Source organism: Chiroxiphia lanceolata, chromosome 12 (assembly GCF_009829145.1).
Source record: "Chiroxiphia lanceolata isolate bChiLan1 chromosome 12, bChiLan1.pri, whole genome shotgun sequence".
Lineage (NCBI taxonomy): Eukaryota > Metazoa > Chordata > Aves > Passeriformes > Pipridae > Chiroxiphia > Chiroxiphia lanceolata.
The window spans coordinates 16,162,217-16,189,367 of NC_045648.1; the positions used below are offsets into that span (position 1 = coordinate 16,162,217).

Genomic DNA, 27,151 nt, shown 5'->3' on the forward strand with positions numbered 1-27,151 from the left:
AAAAAAGGTAGGAACACCACATCCACTAAATATCCATCACAAAGACACTGCCAGAGCCTCTGTGTGCCCTTTGTTAGGGGAGGTTCAAGGCTTACACAAAGGCAACAATTAACTTCTAAAGATAAAAGCTGGTAACAGTTGCTGAGCTGAAACACATAATCTCAAAAGGGGAGAAAAGATACTTTTTTTTTTCCTGTAAAAAGGAGACAAAATATCTCCAGTTGACCCCTGACAACACACCATGTGTTGAGTTCTTTGCAGCACACCAGGCTGCTCTCCCAGACACTACTCAAGATGTTGCAAATTCTTACACGAAGCTACAATAAGGGGGAACGGAAGGACCGAGCGTGGTGAGTGCTCAACGTCCTTAAACTGGGGGATAGAAGAACAGGAGAGGCAAAACAAGGAGCTCAGCAGAACAGAACTTATGTGTTTTGGGGATTGTAAAAGGAAAAAGAGGTGTTTCTGTGAATAATTCAAAATTCCTGAAAATCCCATTTTGATCACACATAAGACCCTCGAGTCTGGGAGCAGCTGGTGGAGCTGTGGCTGCTCCAAAGCCCCACAGAAGGACACAGGCTGTGAGGGGTCTGAGGGAAAGCTAATGGGAGTCTCCTATAGAGACCCCTGCTCCTGCCACACAGGAACCAGCACCAATGTAGGCTTCAGAACCCAGGAAAAATGTCCAGGGGGTCTTGGATCCCCCCTCTGCTGTGGGAAGAATCGGTGTCACAGTCAAGGAATGACATGTGGAGATTAATCAGAGACACTCAGCAACACCCAACTGTGCTTTGGAGAACTCTAACACAGCCACAAGTCATTAAACCACTTCAAGCCCATCAGAATAAAGTGCAAATCTTCCAGGAACGGCACAGAAGGGAAGCCAATCCTTTTCTAAATTCATCCACATTAGCTTCTCCCACGTTATTTTGACCTAAATAAATAAAAGCTGAAAGAAACTCTAAGTGTACAACTTCAAGCACTGAAAATCATCCCCGGAGTTGCCTTTTTAAGAATAAACATCTTGTACTGACCTCTGCTAGTTTGTACGGCAAGATCAGCTTCTCCCCCACGGTCACCGTCTTCCTGGTCACCAGGGCCTCAAACAGCATCTCTTCCTTCACCTAAAACAAAAATACTGATGTTAAGGATTGTTTCAGGAAACATTTATTTTAAAATTCAGGTTTTTTTAAAAAAGAGAACAGCGTTTCAAGTTAAAAAAAACAAAATTCTGTGTAAAGGTTTTCAAATTCAAAATTTACAAACGGAATTAAAAACAAATAATGAAAACACTTGGCAGTCCTTGGCAGAGTTAAGGTCAATGGATAAGAACAAGGCAGCCATAGGAAGGAGCCAACTCAGCATCAGAAACCAGACATCACAGAGTCAAACGAAACCTGATTTCCTGCATTTCCAGCATTTCCCATGGGTTTCCTTCCTTCCTGATGCAGCTCCTCCCTCCTACACTTTTTGTTGGTAAAAAAGTTCACTTTCTAGCACTGTCAAGATGAAGTCACACAAATTATTCTCTAATCAACCAAACAGTGTCATCAGTTTAAGAGATATCCAAGTGTTTTTGGGTTTTTTTTGGTGCTTTTCAGCGTGGAGAGGAATTAGGAGGGAGAAACCTTTGGAAAAGCACTTGAGATTAACTCCCTAAAGCTCCCTGGTGAGGTGACAATCCCCAATCAGCTCTCACAGGAATTGGTTTGCAGAACAAAATTCAGTTGTGTGAACAGACGTTTCAGTCAACAGGTCAATGGTGCCCATAAATGAAGTGGTACCTGCAATTTTTGGGAAAAGGCCTCTCTTCCAGTTTCCAACCCCTCTTGTTTTGACATGCCCAGGAGGAACTCAGCAGGTGCCCTCTCTGCCAGGATACATCAGTTAGACCTGAATACTTGGGGTCTTGACTGATCTTTACTGAATTTCCATGACAACAAAGAAACTGTTCTTCTGGGTGAAAATCCCGGAGCCCAGAACTCGTGGATATGGGTTGATATAGAGATGACGTTGCTTGAGAAGCTGCACAGAAGTCTCTCCTCCCTGAAGGACTGCATGCAGACCCCAGAGCTGCTCAGAACATCTCTGGTGAAGGCCAAAATCCACACTCCTGAGGCCATCCAAGGCCACATTTTTATCACAGGGAAACAATTTATGAAAATGGGAAACTTCGTGGTTTAACAATTGGACTCAATGGGCTCAGAGGTCTTTTCCAACTGAAACAATTCTCTGAGTGGATGTACTTTGACTTATTGGTTTAATCCAGGAATTAGGCCCCATAGACCCCACAGGACACAAAACCCCGTAAGCCCCACAGACCCCACGGGCCCCATAAGCCACAATGCCACATAGGCCCCACAGGCTCCAGAGACCCCACAGACCTGATAGGCCACATATGCCCCATAGGCTTCAGAGCCTGAATTAGTATGAAGAGGAATTAGTGTGAAGAGGAAATGCAATGGAGCCAGTGGAACTCCAGGAATCCCACAAACCATCACGACAATGATGCCGTTCTGTACAAAAATCTACTTCTACCAAAAATACCATCCTGGGACTCTCCCTGAGAAACTCCAGGGCATTCCTATAGAACTGATTTTTCCTGAAGCACCAACTAACAAGAACCTGTGGCTGTGGAAGGCAGAAGACATCAAGCCACCTGTACATGATGTCACCCAGCAAGGTTTTTATGTCATTGGAAATCAACACCTCGAGGTTCATCTCATGAGTGCCCAGGACAACTCTGGAGCCTCCAGTTCCCACAATCCCAAGAAGTGGGGAAAAACATAATCCCCTGGTTCATCCAGAAATCTATAGCAAGATTTCACATTTGTTTTCTGTTCCTCTGCATCCACCAAAATCTGTGATTTTTTAATTTTCGTCTCTGGGGGCAAAGTGTGGACATTTTTTCAGCAGGTTGTGACCATGGGACCATCGGCTGCTCTCCCTCAACTGCGTAGCTTGGAGTAAGTGACTCTCACACCATCCCCTATCCCACTTCAGGGTCATGCAAACTCACAGCTGGCTCATCTTAATTATCAAAGGCACCAAGAAAGAGGGGTGTCAGATGGTTCCTAATCAAAACAGTCCAATGAAATATCCCTAAACAACATAAATGCTTCCAAGTCCCAGATTTGTCAGCAAACACGGGGATTTTAAACAACTACCCACACCATACCTCACCATCCCCAGCTCACGTCCAGCCTGGTTTCCTTCTCAGCTTTCAGGACGGATGAGACCTGTGGATGTGGATCCTTCATCTCCTGGCCCGGAGGGATCGCACTGAACCACCCTCTCATAGAGAAACACACTTGGTAAGGATGGGAATGTAATCCCTGCCTCTCCCTGGGTCTCTGCCTGGGATTACCACCCAGTGGAGCTTGATCTCAATTCCTTCATTGCCTCAGAGCACCAACAGCCAGGGCACAGCCAAACCAGCCTGACTGTCACTGAGGGTCACAGCGTGAGGGTACTCGGCTCCTTATGCCAAAGAGGAGCCACTGGAGTTTTCCAAAGAAAAACCCAATGACTAAGGACACCTGGTGCAGCTTCCCCATCGCCTACACCCAACACTTCCTCCTCTAGTAGGTGTGACCCACTGAAATAGAGATAAATCCCACCAGAGCAGAGGAGCAAAGCAGAGAACATCCCTTATTCCTTCACATTTTGCCTTGGAAGTTCCACTCCTAGGTCTCATCCTGTTGATCTTTGCTTTCTGGTGCTGAAGGGCATGTCCTGCTCTCCCTCTCAAACATGACCTGGAGGAGTTTATGTCTTAAATCTGCATTTTGTCCCTGTAATTAAGACTTCAGTGCCACACACGAGTGGAACCAGTGCCAAGGGCCGGATGGGCAGAGCTCCACGACCCAGGGAAGGATGATCGGCTGTGAACGCCGGCGGAGCGCGGCAGGAGCCGCCAGGCAAGGGCTGGGCTGGAGCCAAAGCAGGCAGGGATTGCTTCTCCAGCACTGCTGGGCTGTTATCTTAGAGCAGCTGAAGGAAAATGAACCATTTCCAACTGGACAGCAAGAAAACATCAGGTTTTGTCTCTCCTCCCATATTTGAGAGAGGGATTACAGGGCTCAGGGTTTGTTCAAAAGCTGCCTGGGGTGGAGTAACAGCAAATACATTCAGATTTCTATCAGCTCTTCTTGGAAAAGAGCTGGATCTTTTCCTCAGACTTTCTTTCAAATAACCAGAGAGCTAGAAAGGACCTGAGGGAACGGCTGGAGCTGTGTCTGGGGAGGTTTAGGTTGGATATGAGGAAAAGGTTCTTCCCCCAGAGGGTGGTCAGGCACTGAACAGGTTCCCCAGGGCAGTGGGCACAGCACCAAGGCTGACAGAGCTCAAGGAGTGTTTGGACAACACTCTCAGGCACAGGGTGGGATTGATGGGGTGTCTGTGTAGGGCCAGGAGTTGGATTCGATGATCCCTGTGGGTCCCTTCCAACAGAGGATATTCCACAGTTCTATGAAGTTTTCTGAGTCAAGTTCTGGCTCAAAACACCTGATGAAGATGTCCCTGCTCATTGCAGGGGTTTGGACCAGATGAACTTTGGAGGTCCCTTCCAACCCAAATCATTCCGTGATTCCACAAACCTCTGTCCAGAAAACAGACCCAGAAACAAAAGCTGGATGCAAGCACTGTCTGCCTCATAATCCCCTCACCTCCCCAATTACTTTCCAAGATGTTTATCACAGGAGGAGCAGGACGTTTGTGGGATCCCTCTGGGAAGCTGAAGATGATTTTTTAGTAGAAGAAGAACTTGAGCACATAAATCTGCCGTGGAGGCCAAACACAAGTGGCCTCGATGGACAGGGAGATCTGGCAAAGTTAATTGAGGGCACTTGATAACTTATATTTACCTTTCTTTGCACCAGGGATGGCTACTGAACCTACAAACTGAACATAAAACTGCTCCATTGAGCACCGACAGAATTTACCTCCTTCTCCAATGGAAATAATTTCCTCTATTAGTAAACATACAAGAATTAAAATGTTCTTGCTCTTCTAATGGCAAAAAAAAGGTCTCTCTTAAGCTCGACTAGATAATTCCTAAGAGATTGTTTTTGCTGATAAACCCACAAATGAGCCTTTCCAAGATTTTCCCCCAGAAGCACAAAAGTTTTGCCCGGTTTTCCCCAACCCTCCAGGATTTCTGCAGAGATATTTGCAGCGCTTGCACAGGACCCCACGTCTGCTGGATCCATCAGGCAGCCTTGACATCACTCCCCGGCACGGCATTTCAGCAGAGTTTAAACAAAGGCCGTGAAAAACCTGCCAAAAGCATCACATAATCCACAGGCTATGTCTATTCCTGACAAAAAAATGGAATCAGGGGTTTACTGTAAATGAAACAATGATCTGCAGAGTCTGGCCAAAATCCTATATTGCAGTTTGCTGCTTCAACAAATGCTGGGCTGGATGGTTTAATAAAGCAAAAACATGTTGGATGGGGTGTTGGTATCTAAGAAAATGCAAATCCAGCGCAGGTCATCATCTCCTCCCAGATTCCTTTGGAAAATCTCTGTATTGCTTCATTTTTTAAGGACACAAATCCTATTATCCAAAGGGAATATGGCTGTGTAGTGTTGGTACATTAGCTGGTGCAGCAGGGAAACTCCTCCAGTTGTCCTTGGAGGTTCCAACACAAACCCAGCTCACAGAACTTGGACCAAACTTCCCTTTGGAGAGGGAAAACACCTTAGTTTTGCCTAAATGTCTCATTTCAGCCAGGCTGTTGGTTCCCTTCTAGCACTTGAAGGCCAACACTCCATCGGAGCCGTGCTTGGCCAACCCAGCTCCTGCTCCTCTGAGCCCTTCCACCAAGTCCAGGTGGACTTTTTCTTTTTCTTTTCCATGTCAAATCCTTGACTGAACAAATCCAATGAGCCTTTTGAGCATAAAAACCAACCCAAAACTTTTCCCAAAATAGGGAAGTATCGGATCACAGAAGAGGGGGTTTCTCCCATCACTTTGCTTTGCTCCAGACCGTCCCACCAGGCACCGGGTGGCTGCAGGAAAGGAAGTCCAACTCTTTGTCAGCTCATATTATTTCCATTCTGTGATGATTTTCCAGTCTTAGCAAGCAATGCCAAGACCTAGGGAGGGGATTAACAACTTTTTCAAGCCAATTCATAAGTTTTAGTAACAATGGGAAAAGCAAAAGTGTTCTCTGCGCAGTGACCGCAAAAAAAAAAAAAGTAATAAAAGTAATTGCCCAAATGAGACAAAATACAAAGTGTCAAATGTTTCAACCAGTATTTGTGGTGTCTGGCTGAGAAGAATTCATTACACTGAATGTGGAGAGTTGTAAGCAGCCAACTCCTGAGTAGAGTGGGATGGATGATCTTTGTAATGGTGTTTCATCTCTTTGAACTCTTTGGTTCTCCCTTTTGGTCAAATCTGAATAAGCAACGACAGCTTTTCAGATCTGAAAAAAACTTGCCATTTCAGAAAAGAAATCAATTCAGAAAATGGGATTATTTCCTTGATTTCAGTGGGTCTGTTGAAAAGTTTACACTTGGAGGCAGCCAGAGTCTCCAGTACCAGGGATAAATTACCATATAATGCAAATTTAAGGACAAGCAACACTACTTCCCCACACCCAGCCATGTATCTCACCAGATCAGCCCTGAGATCTGCACTGCCCTGATTAATTAACAAGCATTTTATGTTCTGTGTGGCCATTTACCTTGCAAAGATGAACAGAAATCCATCACTTTGCTCAGCTACACCAGAATCTAGTGGTGGTTGTTTTTTTTTTTCAAAATGATGAAAAATATTAATTCATTAATTTATTTTTCCATCTTGTTGACACTACCTGGTTCCAGACCATGGCATCAAGCCACCCTTGGATTTATGTAGCTCATCTGATGCATCATTTCACATGTTCACGAGTAAAGAACACGCCAGTACCTCACAGGGTAGAGATGTTACAGAAGAGATTGTTTGCAAAGTCAGGGCAAAGACCCAAAGCCTGGAATGGAACTCTTTCAGATCTCTAAGTCACCCTCTTATCCAAAGCTTTTTTAAAAAACAATTACTTAACTCACTTGGCCACTTTTACAGGGTAAAATCAACAAAATTCTCCTCCCAACTTATATTTTCCTTCTGTTTATTTCTGGCATCTCTAAGGCCAAGACACAAAGAGCATCCAGCTGCTCATCCCCAGACTTTACAGAAGCTTCCCCTCCCTAAATTCAAGGCATTAATGAAGTGCTATGAAAATCCCTGACAACCAATTCCCAAGTTCTTTAGGTCAGGAGACAACACAATTATTTAATGGAAGGAATGGGCAGAGCATCAGGTGTCCACAAAATGAGGAGTGACCTTCAGATGCTTCTCATAAAATCAGTACAAATTAACCTTCCAGACCATCCAGGGAGTACAAAAGGATAAAGAGAACTGTTGTTATAACCAACTACAAGAGTAACATTTCAGTTACAAGTGGTTTAAAGCACTTCAAGAGAAGTGAGAGCAAGGAGAGCTTTTGGCCACCTCTGCCCACGTCAGGAGGGGCTGAATCCCAGAATATGCTGAGTTGGAAGGGACACACAAAGATCATTGAGTCCAACTCTTACCCCTGCACAGCACCACCCCCAGGAGTCACACCATGTGCCTGAGAGTTGAGTCTTACATGGTCTTACAACAGCTCCAGCTTCTCAGACAGGTTTGAAGCAGACCTGAGGAGCATCAGGGCACTTGGATGGTTGGCCACTGATGGAACTGCTGTGTTGAAACAGCAGCTCTGCTTCCCACCCAGACCTGCTTTGCAATCTTTCCTGTTTAACCATACAAACAGGATTTTCAGTCAATGAAACCCAAAGCTGAAGAGCAGGAGTAAAAAAACCTGCAGTAAAAACCTCATCAAAATCTAACTTTCCACTGGTAAACACAAACAGCAGGTAACACAGGAGAACTTACTCTGCAGGGAAACGGGAAATAAATTCTGGTATAAACCAGAGGTGGCTCATCAGGTGGGAACATACCAGGAGGAAAAGCCAAGCCTTACCTCCAGCAGCTCTGACACAACAGGCAGGATTTCAGGGTTACAAATATCAATGGAGTCATCCCTGTAGGTCTTCTTTTTGTAGCGGATGTTCCCCAGGTGCAGGATCGCCGACAGGAGGGAGAAAATCCTACAGGAGACACAGAGAATTCATTTGCACTCAGTTGTTTTTTTCATAAAGCAAATAAAAAAAATCTCCAAGGGCCATCTTCCTATTTGGCTCCTTCCTCTAATTTTCAATCTGAAGTGTCCAACTCAACTCCTGTCAAAAAGGTTTTCACTCAGTCAAGTACCAAACTTGCACTGCTGAGGCTTCCTTGAAAATCATTTAACACATCAAAGCCGTGGTTACAAAATGACCCCCATGTTGTAAGAAAAACAGAGATTCTTGAGTGATCTTAATGTCCAGATGAAATACATATCATGCAATTGCCTAAATGAAGGGGGAGAGTGGGCTTGGCCAGGCAGGAGACCCTCCTTAGCACATATTTGTCCTTCTCCCATCTAGGCCGATGTAGGAAGCCTACATAAAACAGGCAAAAATAACAGGCTTTTATAATATATAAGCAACTGAGACAGAGAAAAGTAAGTTTATCCAACCAATTTTCCAGATTGGGGGGCAATTTGTTAATTTTTAAGTTATATTCACCTCCAGAAAAATAGGAATATCCTGAGTTCAAAGGGACATGAAAGGATCATGGAGTTCAACTTCTGAGTCATGGTTGACTTCAGCTATAAACCCTGCCTGTCCCTATTCCTACCTTCTCTGGGGACTTAAAAATGACTAACCCAAATGTGATTCCCAGCCACGCCACCAGGTTGGACAACACCTCTCCAAGCCAGTCCTTCCTTCTCTCCAAACTGGAAGTACTGATTCCTTATTGCGAATTACAGGAGTGCAATTATCAAAATTTCTCTGTTTCCACAGAGGTGAAACCCCGTGCTTTGGTATAAAAAAAGCTACTTATAAAAGTATAGTAATATTTAAACTGTCCTTTCTAAGCTCAGCTGATGGTGGTTCCTTACTAGTGTTACAGTTGTACAACCCTGAGCAAAATAAATTTGCTGGTATAGTGAAGAACTGGCTTTATTTTTGACAAGCAAAATTCACCAGGAGAAACACAAGGAAAAATCATTGCACAGTAAATCAAAAGTGTGAATTTACTGTGCCATCCAACTCTGCTCAGTCCTCACACTGAGTGACTGCTTTACTCTGGTAATTAAACCCCCTCACTGCACCCTCAACAAACTATGTCCCTGAAACCTGATAAAAGAAGCTGCTCACACTGGAAGTTTGTATTCCTGGGTTTATCCATGTGTGTGGGACAGATAGAGAAAAAGCAGTTTTAATTTCAGAATTGATTTGTTACAAGTGGGGGATAAAGGATGAGCTGCTGAAAATTGTCGGTTGGGTGAAAATATCTTTATGGCAACTTTTTTATGTCAAATTCATCCCAACCTACTCAAGACTTTCAAGCCAACAATCAACATGAGAGGAATTATCTTGTGGGTTTGGCTGAAGATGACTCTCATAGAAATCCTTGCATTTGGTGGAAGGTGCTGTACTGCAATCTAAGTAAAAAGTCCAGTTTTCCAACCAGCACTTCCAGTGAATTTAGGGGGGAAAATGAGTGTACAGAGCTGCAACTGCATGCAAAGGGTTAAGTTTGAGGAGTGATAATCAGGATTTCTGCTTAAACCAGGATCTGGATTCATGACATGCAGAGTAAGCCATGACTATTCATGAACAGCTGAAAAATACTTGAAGATGTCAAGTTCTGCCAACGCTCCATTTGCATGAGGAGAATCGTTAACTACTGTAATGATCACGGAATCACGGAACGGTTTGGGTTGGGAGAGACCTTAAACTCAACCCATCCACCTTCTGCCATGGGCAGGGACACCTTCCACTATCCCAGGCTGCTCCAAGCCCCATCCAGCCTGCCCTTGGATACTTTCAGGGATGGGGCAGCCACAGCTTCTCTGGAGAACATCGTTCCAGTGACTCACAGCTCCTTCCCAAGGGTCACATTCACTCAAGTCAGGCCATTATGGAGGGAGGTGACCCTCAACTAATATCATGGAAAATGAACTCACTGTCTGCGTGTCTTCGGCAGGAATCCCACCATCTCCATGGCCAGCTGTAACCGCTCAAAGTCGTGCTTCAAGTCCTCCCCTTCCACGGAGAAGCAATCCTGGAAATTCCAACACAAGGAGTGAGCACCAGGAGAAATCAGCTCAGGGCACGTCCAGGTGGCCAAGTCAGCACTCCAGAAACACCCCTGTGTGATCTCCAAGCCTTGGATCAGCAACATTTCCAAGCTGGGACTGGAAGAATTACATCTGGGGCTAATTTTTCCTGGACATACATCCTTATTTCCCAGGTTTAACCTCTAACACAAGACGAGTCGCTCGGCAGTTTGGGACAACTCACACACAAAAGGGCTGTGAATTAACAACTGGGTGAAATTTCTTTCCCATTTACAGGCAGTTTCTTCCATAATAAGTCCTGCTCCATTAAAAATTCCTATAACTAAAGAGGAAAAATTCAGTTTAGAAAAAAATCCACATAATTTCATGTCACTTATCAGTGAATTAAACCCTGCGTGGGAAAGCTTTAAATATGTTTTTCACTAACTTTATTCTAATTCCAGGGAAGTTATCTAAAAATGCAGGCATTGGGAGAATTTGAAATCCAAGATATTTTATACTTCTTGGAGGCTCCTCATGAGTCTGAACAGTTTAGTTTTTTCAGATAATGCCCGGAATATTTTACTAACACTTATATAGAGACTTTCTGCAAGTTAATCCAGGGATAAATAAATTCTATAAAAATTCCAGAAATTCTAAAAAATTCTATTAAAAATCGACTAAAATAATAAAAATAAAAATTTTAGCTTTCAATTAATTAAACACCTGAATCCACATATTTTATTTTGATCCTTTTCCTGTAAATCATATATATCACCCAAGCAAAAATTTGCACAAATAAATTGGAAATTCTGGAATAAACAGGTTATGTGAACACTTGGGAAGACACTTGGACTCACTTATAGCCCAGAAAATAAGCCATAAATATGGAATATAGAGAATGAGGTTATTTTATAGTAGCAGCTCTGTGTCTTGCAGCATATAAAGCCTCACAACTGTATCAGCATCATTACAGCCAGAGCTACTGATTAAGGGGGAAATCCTTATTTAAAATCTTTATTTATATTGGTTTTGTATTTAAGTAATAATATTATTACATATTATGTTATTTATACTTTTAAAATATTTATTACAAAAGAGGAGATTCCCCCATAACTGCGCCGTCCCCTCAACTAAAAGCCAGAGAAGAGTAACTGGACAAGAAAATCGACAATTTGGAATCAATTGCCCCCAGGGACAAGTTAATGCTCCACAGACAAAGGGAATTTGGAGCTGTTGAACAGGAAAACCACTTAAAGCCATGCACAGGGGCTGAAATTTAAGGAGAAAACAACATGCCTGAGTTAGGAAATACTCCTTAGGAAAGGGACTTTTTCACCTTTTATTAGGAGAAGGTTGAAAATTCCCATTTTTAAGAGCTGTGTGTGTCCAAAGGAACACAAAGACACCCACGCTGTGGAGCATCACCAACGTGGTTATTGACACCATAAAACTTCCTGATAGGGAGTTGTCCCTCCTGAACTCCAACCTTGGCTTCCTCAGCCCCTGCACTGATGCTGAGGACAACTTGGGGGTGTTTCCACCCCCGTTCTGGTGGCACCTGGAGTGGGCAGGACAACAACAAACCCACAAATTCTGCAAATCAGGCCTTTTGAAAGCTTTTTATAAAGACACCAAGGGGTGTTTCTGGTGGCACTGCACATTCCAGGAGCCGTTTCCATTCGCTGGCACCGTTCCTCCAAAATGAAGTCACGAGTCAACAGCAAATCCCAGGGACAGCTCAGAAGTGGCACAATCTCCGCCGAAGGCAATTTAATTAATGATTTACATAACAATTGCCCGACTCATTAATCCGCATGGAAAGGCTTTTAGCAATTTCTCTCCCTAAAAGTGGATGCTCTCTGCAGAGTTCCAGCCCAGCACCGCTTCCTGATGGATGAGAAGGGGATGATAATTATAGACAAGAGGAGTTTCCTTGAGATTCGAGCAGACAAGTCCATCCCCACAGACCAAATATCCTGCCAGAGCAAATAGGTTCCCAGTAAAAGGGGGTCCCCTGCTTCTTCCCATTGTCACATTGAAGCAATCCATGGATTTCCATGGAAAGTTTAAAGAGGATAAAATAAGAGTTGCTTTATAAACCATCCGCCTGCAGCGGGCTGAATCCATGGAGGTGGGGAGAGGTCCGGGGTAGGTTTGAGAGTGACTCATCAGTTGAAGCAAAGATGTTATTTCCTAGGAATATCAGAGCAAATGATCCCAAATAAAACGATCCTAAACAGCTAAACAGTCAAATTGTAACAACATGTGGGTTTGGGGCTGTTTTAGTCGTAATTCCTCCAGGAAATTGTCCCAACCCATTCCTAAAGCAACCACGGGCTTTGCAACTTATAAAGTGCATATAGAACAGCATCTACTCAGCACTCCCTGCTCCTGCAGGACCCCCAAGGATGCTGAGGGATTAAGGATGCCAATATCCCATATTTTTAATATTGGGAGGGTTAGATCCCCTTTTCCTCCCCCTCCCCTAAGGATTTTGCAAGGAAATCTTGGCTATTAAGACACTTATTTAGCCCAAGTGAAGCCCAGTTCTTTCACAGATCACCCCTTACTCTTCCAGATGCATCAGCAAGAGCTTGGCAACCATCAAGCACACAGCAAAATGAGCAGGAACCACAGGCAGCTGATCCCAAACATGCTCCCACATGCAGGACAGAGCCCAGGGAGCACCACAGGCCACACAGACTCCAAAGCACGTCACCAGCTGAAGGGGAAGAAGCTTCCCCATTGCCCTTTTTGGGGTGATCCATGTGGAAAGGATGATCGTGTTAGCAGAAGTATCTCAGGAGAAGGAATTGTTTTGCACTCTGAAAAATATCAGGATTTGATTTTCTCACAGATGGTTGGGGGGTGGTTTTGGGTTGTTTTTTTCCCCTGGAAGCTGGAGAGCAGATACACCACTACAACCAGCACGAACTGATGCTTCTCTTGGGGCTGCAAGAGGCTGATCTGCTGTTTTGTCAGAAAGGAATTTCAATTTTCATGTTGCTGCCACATCACAGTTCCCATAAATCATCCTGTCTTATTATCAAGAAGGAATAAAACCCCCCTAGTCCATAAAACTAAGATGACTGTGAAGAGTTGACCATCCCCAACTGCTGAAGCAGCTTTCCAGATGGAAGGAACCCAAAAAGGGCGATGGAGAAAACCAAGTGGACCATCACAAGCAACAGCACTGCAGGGCAGAGGGGAGTTAATGGGTTAAGCTCAGTTTGGCTTTGCTCCCCCAGGGAGAGCAGCAACATACGGGTTCTGGTACTGACCGGCTCAGAGTCATAGCAATAATCATCCCAGCTCTGGCTGAGGGGTTTCTTTGTCATCTGAAAGCAAGGCAGAGCGGGTTAAGTAGTGCCCAGACCCCAAATAACCCCCACTACCTGCTCCCTGAGCACGGCAGCGACGGCGGCTCTCCGAGGACAACAATCGTTTCATCGTTGCTTCCTCGGGCTTTTTCCAGGTAAGATTTATAATCCTTTTGCATTCCTGGTGCTGATTCCTCCTCACAGTGTTGCCCTCTCACACAAGAAGCTCAGTGGGTTTGAAAACCTTTTCTTTTTCTCCAGAGTTGAAGAAACCTTTGCTTTACCTGAAGCTGAAGGACCACTGACAGACAAATCCCAGTGAAGAGCAGATTTGGTTGGTTTCTACTCTCAGCCTCTGCTCCAGGCACATGTAAGTGCTGCAAAAGCGAGATTCTTCCAGCAACATTCCAAAGCTTTTTAGGAATTTGTGTCTTTTTCCAATCAGACAGAGGTGGAGTTGAGAGAAGTCAAGGTACACCAGTGACCAGTCCCAGGAGGGAGAGAAACTTGGCCCCAGAGCTCCTGAGGAGCTGAAAACAAGGATCTAAACCTGCAAATCATTAATTTAGAAACTGATAAAGGTGAATAATCAGCACAGAAAATACTCAGTGAGTTGCAGAGTACACAGAGGTGGGTACACCTGCCATTGGGGTGGGAGGTGGAGAACTCACCTGAACTCAGGCAATAGTTAAAGTCAACTTGTGTCTAAAAAACTATTTAAATCTTTATTTCCAACCTGCTCCCTGCACTTACAGCCCAGCAGCCTGATGAGCAGCAGACTCTGGTGCAATCCCTGACTGGGTTATTTGTGATCTGCAATGCAAAGTGCACGTTGTGTCAGAACACACCCGGAGGAACCGGGAGCAGACAAAGAGTCCTGACTCCAGGCCTGAGTCACCCCTGGACTTGAGGGGTTCAATGCTATGGTTTTTCAATATTAATATTTATTTTTCAGTCAAACATTTCATTTCCTGGTTCTTTTCCCTTTTAAAAGGCATGGACTTCTCCAGGACACATTTAAGAAGTGACTGGAAATGCTCAAGGCTCATTTTCTAATTCCCCCCCAATATGATTCCCAAATTTCTTTTTCCATTTCTCCACTACCTCTTTTGCCTTTGCTCTCCTTATTTTCCTTTTCCCCTTTGCCTGTAGGGCAGGGGAAAGCTGCTCCTGCACTGTCAGATGGTCTGAGTGTGAAACCATGCCCTGCCCAAACCTGAAGGCACCATTTTCCCACAGGCACATTTTCCTCGGTGGTAAATGGTCTTCTCACTCTAATTATTAAAAAAAAACAACCCTGACTGTCACCATGTCCAGGGAAGTCCAGACTCCACTGCCCTCTTCCACTGGAGGTACCTCAGCATCCTTCCCCAGTCTACTTGTCCCACCAAACCTTCATATAGATTAAAAGAAACACTTCACCCTAAATTATAACATTTCTCTGGTTCCACATACCACGTGCCATTAGATTTCTGATTTTACTTTCAATATTAACACTCTTAAATTGCTATTAAAAAAAAAACAGAAAAGGAGCTGTAATTAAAAGCAATGTTTTCCACTAACACCAAACGACTGGATGGCCCAACAAAGCCTGGGAATGTGCCAAAACATTCCATCTTGGCACGTTCCTGCTGCAAAATTGCAGCACAGATGGTGCTGGAGACCACACCACGTTCTCCAACGTGCCTGAGGCTCCAAGATGCAGCAAAGAGCCTCCAGCTCTTGGTGTGCTCCCTCTTTGGGCAGATTTCCCAATCCTGCTGCTCCAGGGTGGGAGTTGTTAATGGGACGATGCATTTTGGCATCGATCTTTAAAAAGATCTTTAAGAAGCCCCTGGTAATTGAGACTATTCCAGAGTGAAATTATATCTCTAGAAAGACTAAAGGCCATTTGGACTGAGCTGTGGGTCCAAGTTTCTCTCCAGTTTATGGGTCAAATCACTCTTCATTGCTCCTCGTGTTTCAGTGCCAAGAAAACTGTAATCAGTTAAAATCAATGGATGACTTAACTCCTCCCCCACATATTCCTCCTCCTTTTTTCTCTCTGAAGTCCCTATCCACAAGCACCAGTGGACAACTGCTTAAATACCTGAAGTCAATCAGTTTATTATAAAGTTATTATCATGTAAGCTGAGTTTACTTGGTTGTTGGTAACACCTCATTCATTCTTAATTCCCCGATTTTCAATGGTTGTCGTGGTTTGATTTCTATTAATTGTTAAATTCAAAGCCAGCCAGGAAGCTACAGGATTAGAACTACGTCATGCAAGGTGTTATATCCAAGTGTCCCACATTTCCCCCTTTTCTCCTGCTCAGCAGACAGATGTTAATGAGGAAACAACATTCACACAGATAACAGAGAAATTATTACTGTTCTTCCCTCCAGCAATTAAAACCTCAATATATTTAACATATCCCAGGGAGGGAAAACACTGATTGTTTTCCCCACACTACCAGGTGTTCACATTGCCAAGGAGGAATTATTTCCAGTGATGGGAGACTTCCTGTAAAGCATTAGGAAAACCCATTTTTACTACTCCACCTCTTTTCTTTATTAGCATTAAATGTCAGCAGCAGAAAAGGTAAGGCCCTGTATCATATTCCTGTATAGAATTCCCACCTGGTTGAGGTAATGATATTCCTCTGGCTGCTTCAGGTGAAATGCTGATCTCTCCTCCTCGCTTGCTCCTGCCAGGAGGTAATAAAATACATGGTAGTTCCTGGGGACAAAGAGAAAAAAAAAAAAACAAAACATGTTAGACCTGAAAATAAACAGCAGTACCAAGCAGGGAGGACATGGAAAGTTCAGAACCTGAGTTTGCAGTTTCCAGACTCAGAGCTGACACCCTATAGATGGTCTGTCCCCACCATGTGGGGATGGAAAGGATTCCATGAAGTCATGGAGAATGAGATGTCTCTTTTCCATCCAAGGGCATCCACTGCACTAGAATCTGCTTAAAGAATTCCTAGCTGGGATTATCACGTTTTCCTTCAGAACCATGTGTTGTTGTATTTGACAGAATCCCAGGATCATTGAGGTTGGAAAAGACCTCCAAGGTCACCGAGTCCACCCTGTGCCATGTCCAGTCATTCCTTGGACACCTCCAGGAGTGAGGACTCCACCACCTTCCTGGGCAGCCCCTTCCAATGCCTGACCACCCTTTCCAGGAAGAAATTCCTCCTGATGTCCAACCTGAACCTCTCCCTGGGAGCAGAGCACCACCCCCACCTGGCTCCATCCTCCTTTATAGAATCCCAGCAGATTTCCTTGCAGTGCAGGAATTACTGTTTTTAAGACCTTATTACCATTAAAAAGGTAACAACTCTGCAGTTGCATTTCAATAAGACACAACTGAAAAATCTTCAATTATTACAGCTGCTCAAACACTCCAAATACTTGAATATTCCTGATGCTAAACCCACCCCAGGGACACTCAGCTGTTCTGCTTCCAGACAACCCCACCACAGATTAACACTATTTCTTTCTAAAATTAAAACTTTGCTTTCATGTTGGATGCTTTCCAAGAGGATCCGAGTTTAATCATCTTGCAACACCCAAGAGGACATTTGTCAGGGCTGAAGATGCTCTTTAACTCCCAGATCAGCCCTGGAGCATTCCAGAAAACTTCTCACACATCTGTCTCCAGGGGGAAACACAGACAGAAGTGCCAAGAGTTGAAAGGCAACAAGAAGGAGAAAAATTATTTAAAATTGGAGTATTAATTACTGAGAGAGGAGAAGAATATCCAACAAATAATATGTTGCAATTAAGAAAGAACAATTCACATCAATTCTATATAATCTTGGCTTTTTCTAGAGGCCCCTCCGAAGGCTCTGTGAAACAGAACTAAAACAACATCTTCCCCCACCCCCAAATTAGATATTAAACAGCTCACGAATTGCCCAAGAAAACACATGGGATGTAACAGCCCATCTGACACGAATCAGAAAGACAGTGAAAATAGAAACAAAATCTGACAACACTCTGGTGGAAGGTTCCCTGCACACAGCAGGAACAAGATGGTCTTTATGGTCCCTTCCCACCCAACCCATTCCCTGATAAATCAAAGGCTGTTGATAAAATAACGGAGTTTACTTTCTCCGGGTGGCACATTTCTCCCTAAACAACAAAACATAAACACAGAGACAGAAAAATGCATCATTTCTCTTTGCAGCACAGGGTCAGGAGCGTGGAAATCCTGCTCCAGCAGGGGTTTAAGGTATCTGTGCCACAGACAGGAGTCAAACCCACCCCTGTAGGCAAAATAGAGGCACCTACCGCTCGTTGTGCTCCTGGTAGACCAGGCGGGACTTCTCCAGGAGGTATTTTTCCACATAAGCTCTGCAAGGAACAAACAAAACCGTTATCCCTTGACCCAATACTCGACTTAAACGAAGGCAGCTTCACCAGGGCTGTTGAGCCTCGGTACCCACACAAAGAACTTCCAGCCTTGTTTCACTTAGTTATATAAATTTCTTCCTCGGCAGAACAAGCCCAATATTATGTTTGGCTTTTGAGGTTTTTTTGGTTTGATACGAAGCCAACACTAACTTGGATCTGAAAAACATGAGCTCAGATGCATCAGCCTCCGGGCAGGGAGAAATGTTGACGGCAAGGAAAGAGCTCAGATCCCTGTTCCATCCCAGTCCAGCTGCTCACAGCCCAGGAGCCGTGCACACAAGGAATATCTGCCTGCAAAACTCTGCAAGAGGCGACTTAAGCTGCGTTGCCATTCCCTCGTCCAGGAGAGCCACTTCCCACCAAAAATTCAAGTTCTAAACTCATGGTTGCAGTCAAACAAAATAAACAATTGGGAAAGCTCCTTATTGCAGTTTACATTTTCTCCTGAGAGCCTCCCCAACAAACATGTTCAATTTACATATTAAACCCTTGCTTCAAGCCTGGTGAGTTAAGCCAAGCCTCCCCAGGTTTTTTTCTTCCAAACAACCCTAACCAGTAATGACAGGGATTTAGAACCCCAAGCTCTAAGTGGCACTTTGATGATGGAGCTGTGTTTTTCCAGCTACAGATGCCCAGTGACGTGGCACTGACAGTAAGGGCCACGTAGGAACTGGGAAACCCAAGGAGTCTTGGGATGGTTGGACAAGGAGGTGCCTCTACACTCACTGCTCCAACATAAATGGGGCAGCCAGACCTATTTATTACTCACATTAAAATAATTGGCCCTTCCTTCCACTAAAAAATAAAATAGAAATCATTTGGATGTGCTGCAGAGGTTCTGTGAAAATTCTTATGGCAACTTTTGGGAAAAGCCACTGGAAGTGACAGATCCAAATCCCCACGGGATGGCCTTGCTGGACAGGAGGAGTAAAGACAGACAGACAGTAGAGCTGTGTTATTCCTCTGGCTGAAAGGTTTATTCCTGTGGGGAAGCTGAGAACAGTTTGTGGATATTCCTCACCAACAGGTAGGGGGGTTTCTTACATCCCCAATTTTTCCTTCCCAAGCCACACCATGGGTTCACTGCAGGGTCAGGGAAAAGAGGAATGAGAAAAATGAGAAACATATTGGAGCATCCCAGATCCCACTGGTGGAATCCCACTATATAACAGCTCAGACACTGCTGGACAACAGCCTGCCCCACGTCCATCCCCTTAGCATTCATCCCTTCCCCTGTCAGCCATGATAACCCCCCCAAAAATCACTCTCATGCAACAATTTAGGTGGAAAAGGTCTTCTAGAGGTCATCTGGTCCAAACCAGTTTTTAAATAGAGGGAGATTTGTAAATTTTTAAAATTTTATTTTAGATTTTCCTTTTAATGGATTTTTCAATTTATTTTTTTGTAGATGCCCCTCTACTGCTGTTTTGGCCAAATGCTCCTTGCTTAGTGCAAAGGTTGTAATGAATCCATGTCCCAAGAACAACATCCATCCCCTCCTGGGACAGGATGGTAAAAAGGAAAAATCAAATTGTGTCTTAAAAAAGTTAATGTATCCAAATGTTTTCTTTTTATTTACCATTCTCAACTACATAAATCAACCTTTAAGAGTGAAAAAAAAAGAGTTCTAAGGGGATGGTTTTGTGTAAAACACTGATATAAGCACAGAGAACCTCCTGGGTGACAATACTGAAACCTGAGGCTGTTTATATGTATGTTTTTATATATATATATATTTTTATATATATATTTCATACTCAAATCCCACCATGCCAAACACCCCAGCCCAGGGTGGGTGAAAGCGCCAGTTCCCTGCTATTTCTGACCTCTGAAGAGAGGAAAATTCTGATCTGGGGGTGCAAATTAGTCCCATCAGCAAAGCAAATGATGTGCAGAACACAGGGTGATAATTGATTTGGGTTGTGCTTAAAATCTGGGCTAAGTTTTTAAAAATATATTCTTTCTATGGAAAAAAAACATGGCCTTGTGTGCCAGGAAGAGCTGACATTTTTATTTAAACATGTTTTATTTTTACTGGGAGGGCACTGCAAGCTTAGAGCAGAGCACAGTCACATCACCCTGTGCAACCAAAGGCCAAGAAAGCCCATTTTTTAAAAAGGAAAGAAAATTTCTCTTATTTTATGAACTAGAATGTATCAATATAACGTTACAGGTACCTTTCTGCCAAATATAAATAGAGGCCACAACCACAGCGCTGCCACATTGTGCCAGGATAACACAGAGTTAAGGCTTTTGTTGCATTCCTGTTCCCCTGTGCTCCAGGAGGTATTAAAAAATGAGGTTTTAAAAGAACTGTGCAGCAGAATTAAAGAAGGGGGGGGGGAAAGAACATCAGATTTGACGTAGGATGCAAAAGCAGCAGGAAGGGACACGGAGAACCCGAGCTCACTGCAAAATTAATGGCAGCTCTCGGTGTGCTGCTGTTCTGCTGGAAAACAACAAAAAAACTGAACAGCAATTCTCTCAAATACCAACAAAGTCCCAGCGAGAGATCTCTGAGCCAGCTGCAGGAATTACACAGCCCCTGGAATGTTGCTTCTACTCCGCATTTCTCCAACTGCATTAATTAACCTGGACAAAAAGCAGAGTTAACAAAGCCCTGCTCATTTAGAGCCAGCTCCAGGCCCTTGGTGATGACCTGTGTTATGGGCTAAAGCCAAAGTCAGGTTTAGGGGGTTCTACCCCCTGCTATGGGGGGGCAGCCACAGCTTCTCTGGACAACCTGGGCCAGGGCCTCAGCACCCTCACAAACAACAATTCCTTCCCAATATCCCATCTAACCCTGCCCTCCAACAGTGGGAAGCCATTCCCCCTTGGCCTGTCTCTCCAGGCCCTTGTCCCAAGCCTCTCTCCAGCTCTCTTGGAGCCCCTTTAGGCACTGGAAGGGGCTTTAAGGTCTCCTGGAGCTTTCTCTTCTCCAGTTGAACACCCCCAGCTCTCCCAGTCTGTCTCCAGAGCAGAGGGGCTCCAGCCCTCAGAGCAGCTCCGTGGCCTCCTCTGGACTGGCTCCAGCAGCTCCACATCCTTGTGCTGTTGGATCCCAGAGCTGGAGGCAGCTCTGCAGGTGGGGTCTCACCTGAGTGGGGCAGAGGAGTAGAATCCTCCCTCCCCTCCTGCCCACGGTGTGGGACCAGCCCAGGGCATGGGGAGGTTCTGGGCTTCCAGGGTATGTGGAGCTTCCCATCCAGCACCACCCCAAATCCTTCTCCCCAGGGCTGCTCTCACCTGTCAGCTGCTCAAATAACCTGAGGAGAACGACACTGGAGACAAGTGTCTCCTTGCAATGGCCTGGGAGAATAAAAGAGGCCCTCACTGGTCAAGGGCTGGGTTAAAGAGAGATGTCAGGTTCGAGCCAGAAGCGTGTGGGGATTTAGGCAGCAACAAGAAGAGTTTGGTCCATCACCCCTGTGCCACCATCACACAGCCAGAGATGAAACCCTCCCCTTGGCTTTCTCCTCCTGAGCTTGAGCCAGGCCGGTCGCTCCACCTCTACCGCCCGTCTGTGCTCCAGCCCCAACCCATCCCAGCTAAAACATTCCCCTTTCCTGCCTTAACTCTTGTCTGAAGAGGAAAACTTGCCTTTCAGCTTCATTATAAATTTGAGCCCGTGATTAAGCAGAGCTCCAATGGCTCAGAACCAGCTCAGGTGTGTTCTCACCTCAGCTGGGACACACCGTCATCTCCACAGCAGTGGATTTGGACATGCTCAAACCCAGGTGTTTGTCTTTGCCTGTCTCCACTTTGGGAAACACTGGCCAAAAAAGTGAACCTCTTTTCCGTGTACCCCTATCAGAGCTGGTTTGGGTTCGAGCAGATCCAGCACCTCACCCGATTCCACTTACCCTCGCACGGTGCCCGTCTCCTGATAATTCACTTGGATGAACTTCCCAAAGCGACTGGAGTTGTTGTTATGGGCTGTTTTTGCATTTCCAAAAGCCTGTGGAAAGAAGGAGATGCCATCATTATGCTGGGAAAGCCACCACCTCCTTGCCTTATTCCCATGGATCTCACTAACAACTTACTCAGGGGATGTTCCTATCATTTAGAATGAATGGAAAGGAGCTGGGGGAAGTTTGCTGAGTGGTTCACAAAATAATCCCACGAGCTCCTGGGGACCATATTCCTTTGCTGTTTTGTATTCATGAAGAGCAGCTAAACACTGGTTAAAAATCAAGCATGGGCTGCACAACAGAGATTTAATATTGGAAGTTATTCCGGGCTGTATTAAAGCTGAGCTTTATTCATGTAAATAAATATAAACCTGCACTGCTCCAACAGGACTCTACATTTTAATGAGCTGGAGGAAGCTGCTTTTTAATTATATATGGAATTAGGGGGGGAAAATGCTTTGAAGGCCACTCAGATGTTAGACAATGTCAGAGACAGTCCCAGCACAACTCGAGGTATTTCAGAACCTCAGACATCCTTGTTTCCATTTGCTGCTCTTGCTTTCCCAAAATCTAAATGCTTTTAAGTCTATTATGCAAAGGTTTTATTCCAACCCTGTGAGGCACCAACTGCACAGAGTCATTTCTTGCCATTTAGGAGAAATCTCTGAACTGAAACTGCTGTTTTCAGTTGTGCCTAAATCACTTTAATAATCACCCAGACCACAGTGACAGGATCTGTCAAGGCACCAGGTCCAATTAATGCTTCATTTATTAAACCCGTTTTCATCCTCACCCACCTCTTCTTCTATGCCAAATTTACTTCAGATAATTATAATTTTAAGATAATTTGCAAGTGTTGCTCATGTATAGACATTTTGTGCTGGGGCTTAACATCAGAGCCCAGCTCCCAGTAGATTTAGTCCCTACTCAGCTATTTATTAGAAAAGATTAAAAGGGCTTTACATCTATAATCTGAAGCTTTTCAAATGACCTTTGCAGATTTAACTCTGCAGCCAAAAGCAGAATATAAAGGTCAAATGAGACGAGACCTTGGCGGAAGGGCACCGGACACCTCCGGTCCCTGCAGGATCCACGGCTCTTCCCAGGCTGGTTCATTCCACAGTCTGCTTGGATTTAATGATTTAAGCACCGACGGAATAACGAGGTGATTTCCCCCCACCACCACCTTTTGAATCCAGGGATTTGTTTAAACTCAAGCTGTTGCATATGAATTCGCTTTAGTTGCCTAAAACAAGTTCTGGGATGGCCGAAACCTGCCGAGCGAGCAGATTCTGCCGGAGAGACGATTCCAGAGCTCCGGAGATGATTCCAGAGCTGCAGCTCAGGAAGGTTCCCCTGCAGAGGATTCACATCTTTTCAGGCTGCCCCCACTTTTTTCCTCCTTGTCCCCCCCCCAAAATCCTCCCCACTCGCAGTGTCCCTCCCCTCCCCACCCACCAAGGACACCCACAGCTCCACTGAAGCCCCCAAAATTCTCCCTGAAAATCCAGGCACCCTCTGCCCAAAACAAGCATTTTGGTATTAAAAGATGGGACCCATTTCAGACTGCCAAAGGATTTACCTGTCCCCCAGGTAATTCAGCAAGCAGGGACACAGCAAGAAGCTTATAAGCAGAATATGTTGAGACTGAAAACATGCAAGAGCAGCACCTTGTACTTTGATATTAGTTTTAAATGATATTAAATTATGAGCATTTCCCTGCAATAGCATCGCCCCTAATCTAAGACAGCATCTTAAGGCAAGGAGATAAATTTTCTATACACTTAATTAACACTGCTCACCTAATTAACATTGCTCACTCGAGCCAGCAGCAAGATGAACCTGAACAGCCTAAACAGAAGGCAGCACTATTTTATATCATTTAAGAAATTTTCATCTAATTTAATAAAGAATTTAAGCAAAGAACAACATTAAAAGGATTTTCTAGTTCGACTCCCTGTGTTTGTACCTTAAGTAATTGCTCATGGAGAGAAACAAGGTCTATTTATTAGAATTTCTTTGGGAAGAGCCTTGCCTGGGAATAAATCTTTTTTATTCTGTAGCAAGGAGGAGAAATACAGGAGTGGGGAACAGCAAGATTCCTCCTTTTTTTAGGAGCTTTTTTCAGGATTAACACACCAGACCACATGATGTTTTATAACCCAAATGCCTACAGAAATCATGGCCCATAATATCCCCCTTTCAGGTCTTTTCCTTCAGACTCAGGGTGACTCCTCGGCCCCAGCATGCTGGGAATGGGTCAACAAGGAGCTGAAGAAAGGCCTGGGGTTTGATTTGAGACAACTTAAGACATTTTTGGTTGGTTTCCTCACTGGGTTTCCTCAGCAGGACTGTTGGGCTATAAAAAAAAAAGGGCTGTTAATTCAGTTTATCCATGTCTAATTTCCATAGACCCGACCAGGACACCACGTTCCTCTGCAGGGGGGCAGAATGGAATAGTTCAGCCTCCAAAAAGTTCTAAATGAGTTAAAACTTGTCTCGAACAAATTCCCTTCTGTTCATACTAATGCCCTTTCCTGAGTCATTGATTCGAAGCTGCTGAGCAGCTCAACGGACACAACTCCCTGACAGCATTCCAAGGATTCTTGGGGAGACCGAAGCTTTTCCTGGCCAGGGCTCAACATTGCACGGGAAACAAAACTCAATACGTTCCTCTGTAGGAGCCCAGCATCCCTCTGGATGCAGTGCTGGGATCCAACAGCTTGGAGAAGGCAGAGGTGCACCAGCTCCATTCCTACAGCATGAGGAGATGCTTATCATGGATGGCAGGGAAAAAAGGAATTAACAGTTTCCTGGCTAAATGCTCTGAGTTCTCTCCAGGATCCCAGAGGCTCCTGGTCTCTTCATTCTGCACTGAATATTGATGCAAACTGGATTAACAGCAGCCCACAGCCAGAATAAGGATTATTTTAATGGCTTTCCCGAAATAAGGTTATTTTCCAAACCTCTGCATCCAGGAAAACACCACAGTGACTTGTTCTTGCATGGCAATAAGATCACAGATTCCCAGGATCACTGAGGTTGGAAAAGACCTCCAAGACCATGCAGCCCACCCTGTGCCCAATCCCCACCTTGTCCCCCAGCCCAGAGCACTCAGTGCCACTTCCAGTCATTCCTTGGGCACCTCCAGGGATCGGGACTCCACCACCTCCCTGAGCAGCCCCTTCCAATGCCTGACAGCCCTTTTCAGGAAGAAATTCCTCCTGAATTGAACCTCCTGAGCACACATCACCCCATTTTTATAGTGCCCCTTGGTAATACAAACTACCACTGTGTTTTCCTGGTCCTTTTCCAAATGAAAAGTGGGGCTGACTATGGAGGTGGGGGCAGAGCAGGTGGGAATCCAGGTTCCTCAGGGACAGGAGCACTTGATTTATGAGTAAATTCTTCAGCAGAAGTCCCAGAGATGCCATTTGACATTCCCAAAGTGGCTGCTGGGAAGGTAGGATAAGGGTGGGACCTGCTCCTGCACCTCTAATTGGTGTTATTCTTCTGTTCTACACATAATCCAAACAATGTTATTCTTTATAGAATAACAGCAATATTCTCGTACAGAAAACCAACTCCATGGCCCTATGGAATAAAAGCTGCATTCCCCTATGGAATAAGTGTGAAAGGACTAGTGGAAATCCAGAACTCTACCAGCACATTTAAGGTCTCCAGCCCTCAGAGGAGCCTCCAGCCCTCACCCTTAGCGAGACAAATAAATACATCATCATCTCTTTGCTATATAGAAAGAGAAATATATTAATGGCCAAGAGGTTTTAAATGGTTCCCCACCGTCTTGGAATAGAAATGGAATTTTTTAGAAAGCCATACCATGAACATCCCAGCAGAAAAGCAAGTCAGCTCCTTAAATCTCAACTATGCCATCGTGGAATAGTTACATTAATAGTTATACTCCATGGTGGGGCACTGAAGGGACTGGGAGCAAGATTCCCTCATGCTCATTAATACCAGGGATAAGAAATAGGTTAATGTCAGACAAGAGAGTGTTGGAAGGCTCGGATTCCCTGGTTCACTGTGAATTTTGGAATTAATGAATCAAATGAAGCATGAATGATTTGTAACTGCATGAGCAAGTTGGGAAGAGCTCAGGGAAAATCTACTGACCATTGAAATACAGGAGGGGCTGGAGAACTCCTGAGGGAGCTGGGGGGGCTCAGCCAGGAGAAAAGGAGACTCATGGGGGACCTTCTTGCTCTCTGCAACTCCCTGACAGGAGGGTGGAACCAGAGGGGGGTCAGGCTCTGCTCCCAGGGAACAAGGGACAGGATGAGAGCAAATGGCCTCAAGTTGAGCCACAGGAGGTTTAGGATATTAGGAAAAAATTTTTCATGGAAAGGGTAGTCAGGCATTGGAAGGGCCTACCCAGGGAAGCTGTGGAGTCCCCATCCCTGGAAGCATTCCAAAACCGAGTGGGCGTGGCACTTGAGGCCATGGCTTAGTGGTGAACGTGGTGGTTGATGATGATCTTAAAGGTCTTCTCCTAATGATTCCCTGACTCCATGATGCACATCAGATGTGCATCCCATGCTTCACCTACAGTTCCTGTTGGAGAAACCCCGTGTGTGTGTGTGTCCACAAACAGCGGTGGTTTCAAACATTCCCTGTTATTTCTTTCCATATCTGAGGGCTGTTTATCCCAATGTTCTGAACATTATTCTTGAAAAACATGCTAATTCATAGACACCTTCATTCCAAAAGACAAAACCACACAGGTTAAAAAAAGACCATACTGGAATTTCTGAATTTTAAGGTCTTTTTTTTTATGTGTCTGGGGCATTCACAAGTTATTCTCTGTAACCCCAAATTCCTTCCTGCATCCTGAAACACAAACACCTGGACGATAAAGATCATTTTCCCTCGTTTTCATTCCACCTGCAGCCAAGCTCCCAGCACTCTCCTTGCCCTGTTCTATTGCTTTTTAACAGAAATATACTGAATTATGGCCAGGACACAAACTGCACGTAGACTCCTTGAGTCAGAGCCTCAGTAAATCCCCTGCAATTACTGCTCCTGCCCTGGGAAGTGCTTTTAAATCTTCAGCTCAGTGCCTGATAAACCCTCTCAGCCCAAACTGCTCTGGTAAAACGACACCACTTTGACACATCTCCCAACTTTCTGTTCCCATGAGGAGCCACTTCTCTCCAGCAGAGACCACGATGCCTAAAGAAGCACCAAATTGGAAAAGTACGAGTGACAACTTGAATTCCTGCAAAGGCAAAGAGCTTTGATGGGAATCCTTCAGGCCGTGGTTCGGCACAGCCCAACGGTAGCACTGAAAATGTAAT

The 27,151-nt window shown here is 44.7% G+C and overlaps 1 protein-coding gene across 7 annotated transcripts in view; it reads right to left on the reverse strand.

Moving 5' to 3' along the window:
- The window catches only part of MYO9A (myosin IXA), a 169,100-nt gene that overhangs the window by 86,139 nt on the left and 55,810 nt on the right, over window positions 1–27,151 (reverse strand). For 6 of the 7 annotated variants that reach the window (XM_032700338.1, XM_032700343.1, XM_032700339.1 and 3 more), the window contains 7 exons: window positions 21,789–21,883; window positions 17,803–17,865; window positions 16,144–16,243; window positions 13,486–13,542; window positions 10,109–10,206; window positions 8,015–8,141; window positions 1,035–1,124 (listed from right to left, as the gene is read on the reverse strand). In XM_032700338.1, the coding sequence (XP_032556229.1) occupies window positions 1,035–1,124; window positions 8,015–8,141; window positions 10,109–10,206; window positions 13,486–13,542; window positions 16,144–16,243; window positions 17,803–17,865; window positions 21,789–21,883 (630 nt within the window). The remainder of the gene's footprint in view (window positions 1–1,034; window positions 1,125–8,014; window positions 8,142–10,108; window positions 10,207–13,485; window positions 13,543–16,143; window positions 16,244–17,802; window positions 17,866–21,788; window positions 21,884–27,151) is intronic. The other variant, XM_032700341.1, reaches the window with a different exon arrangement.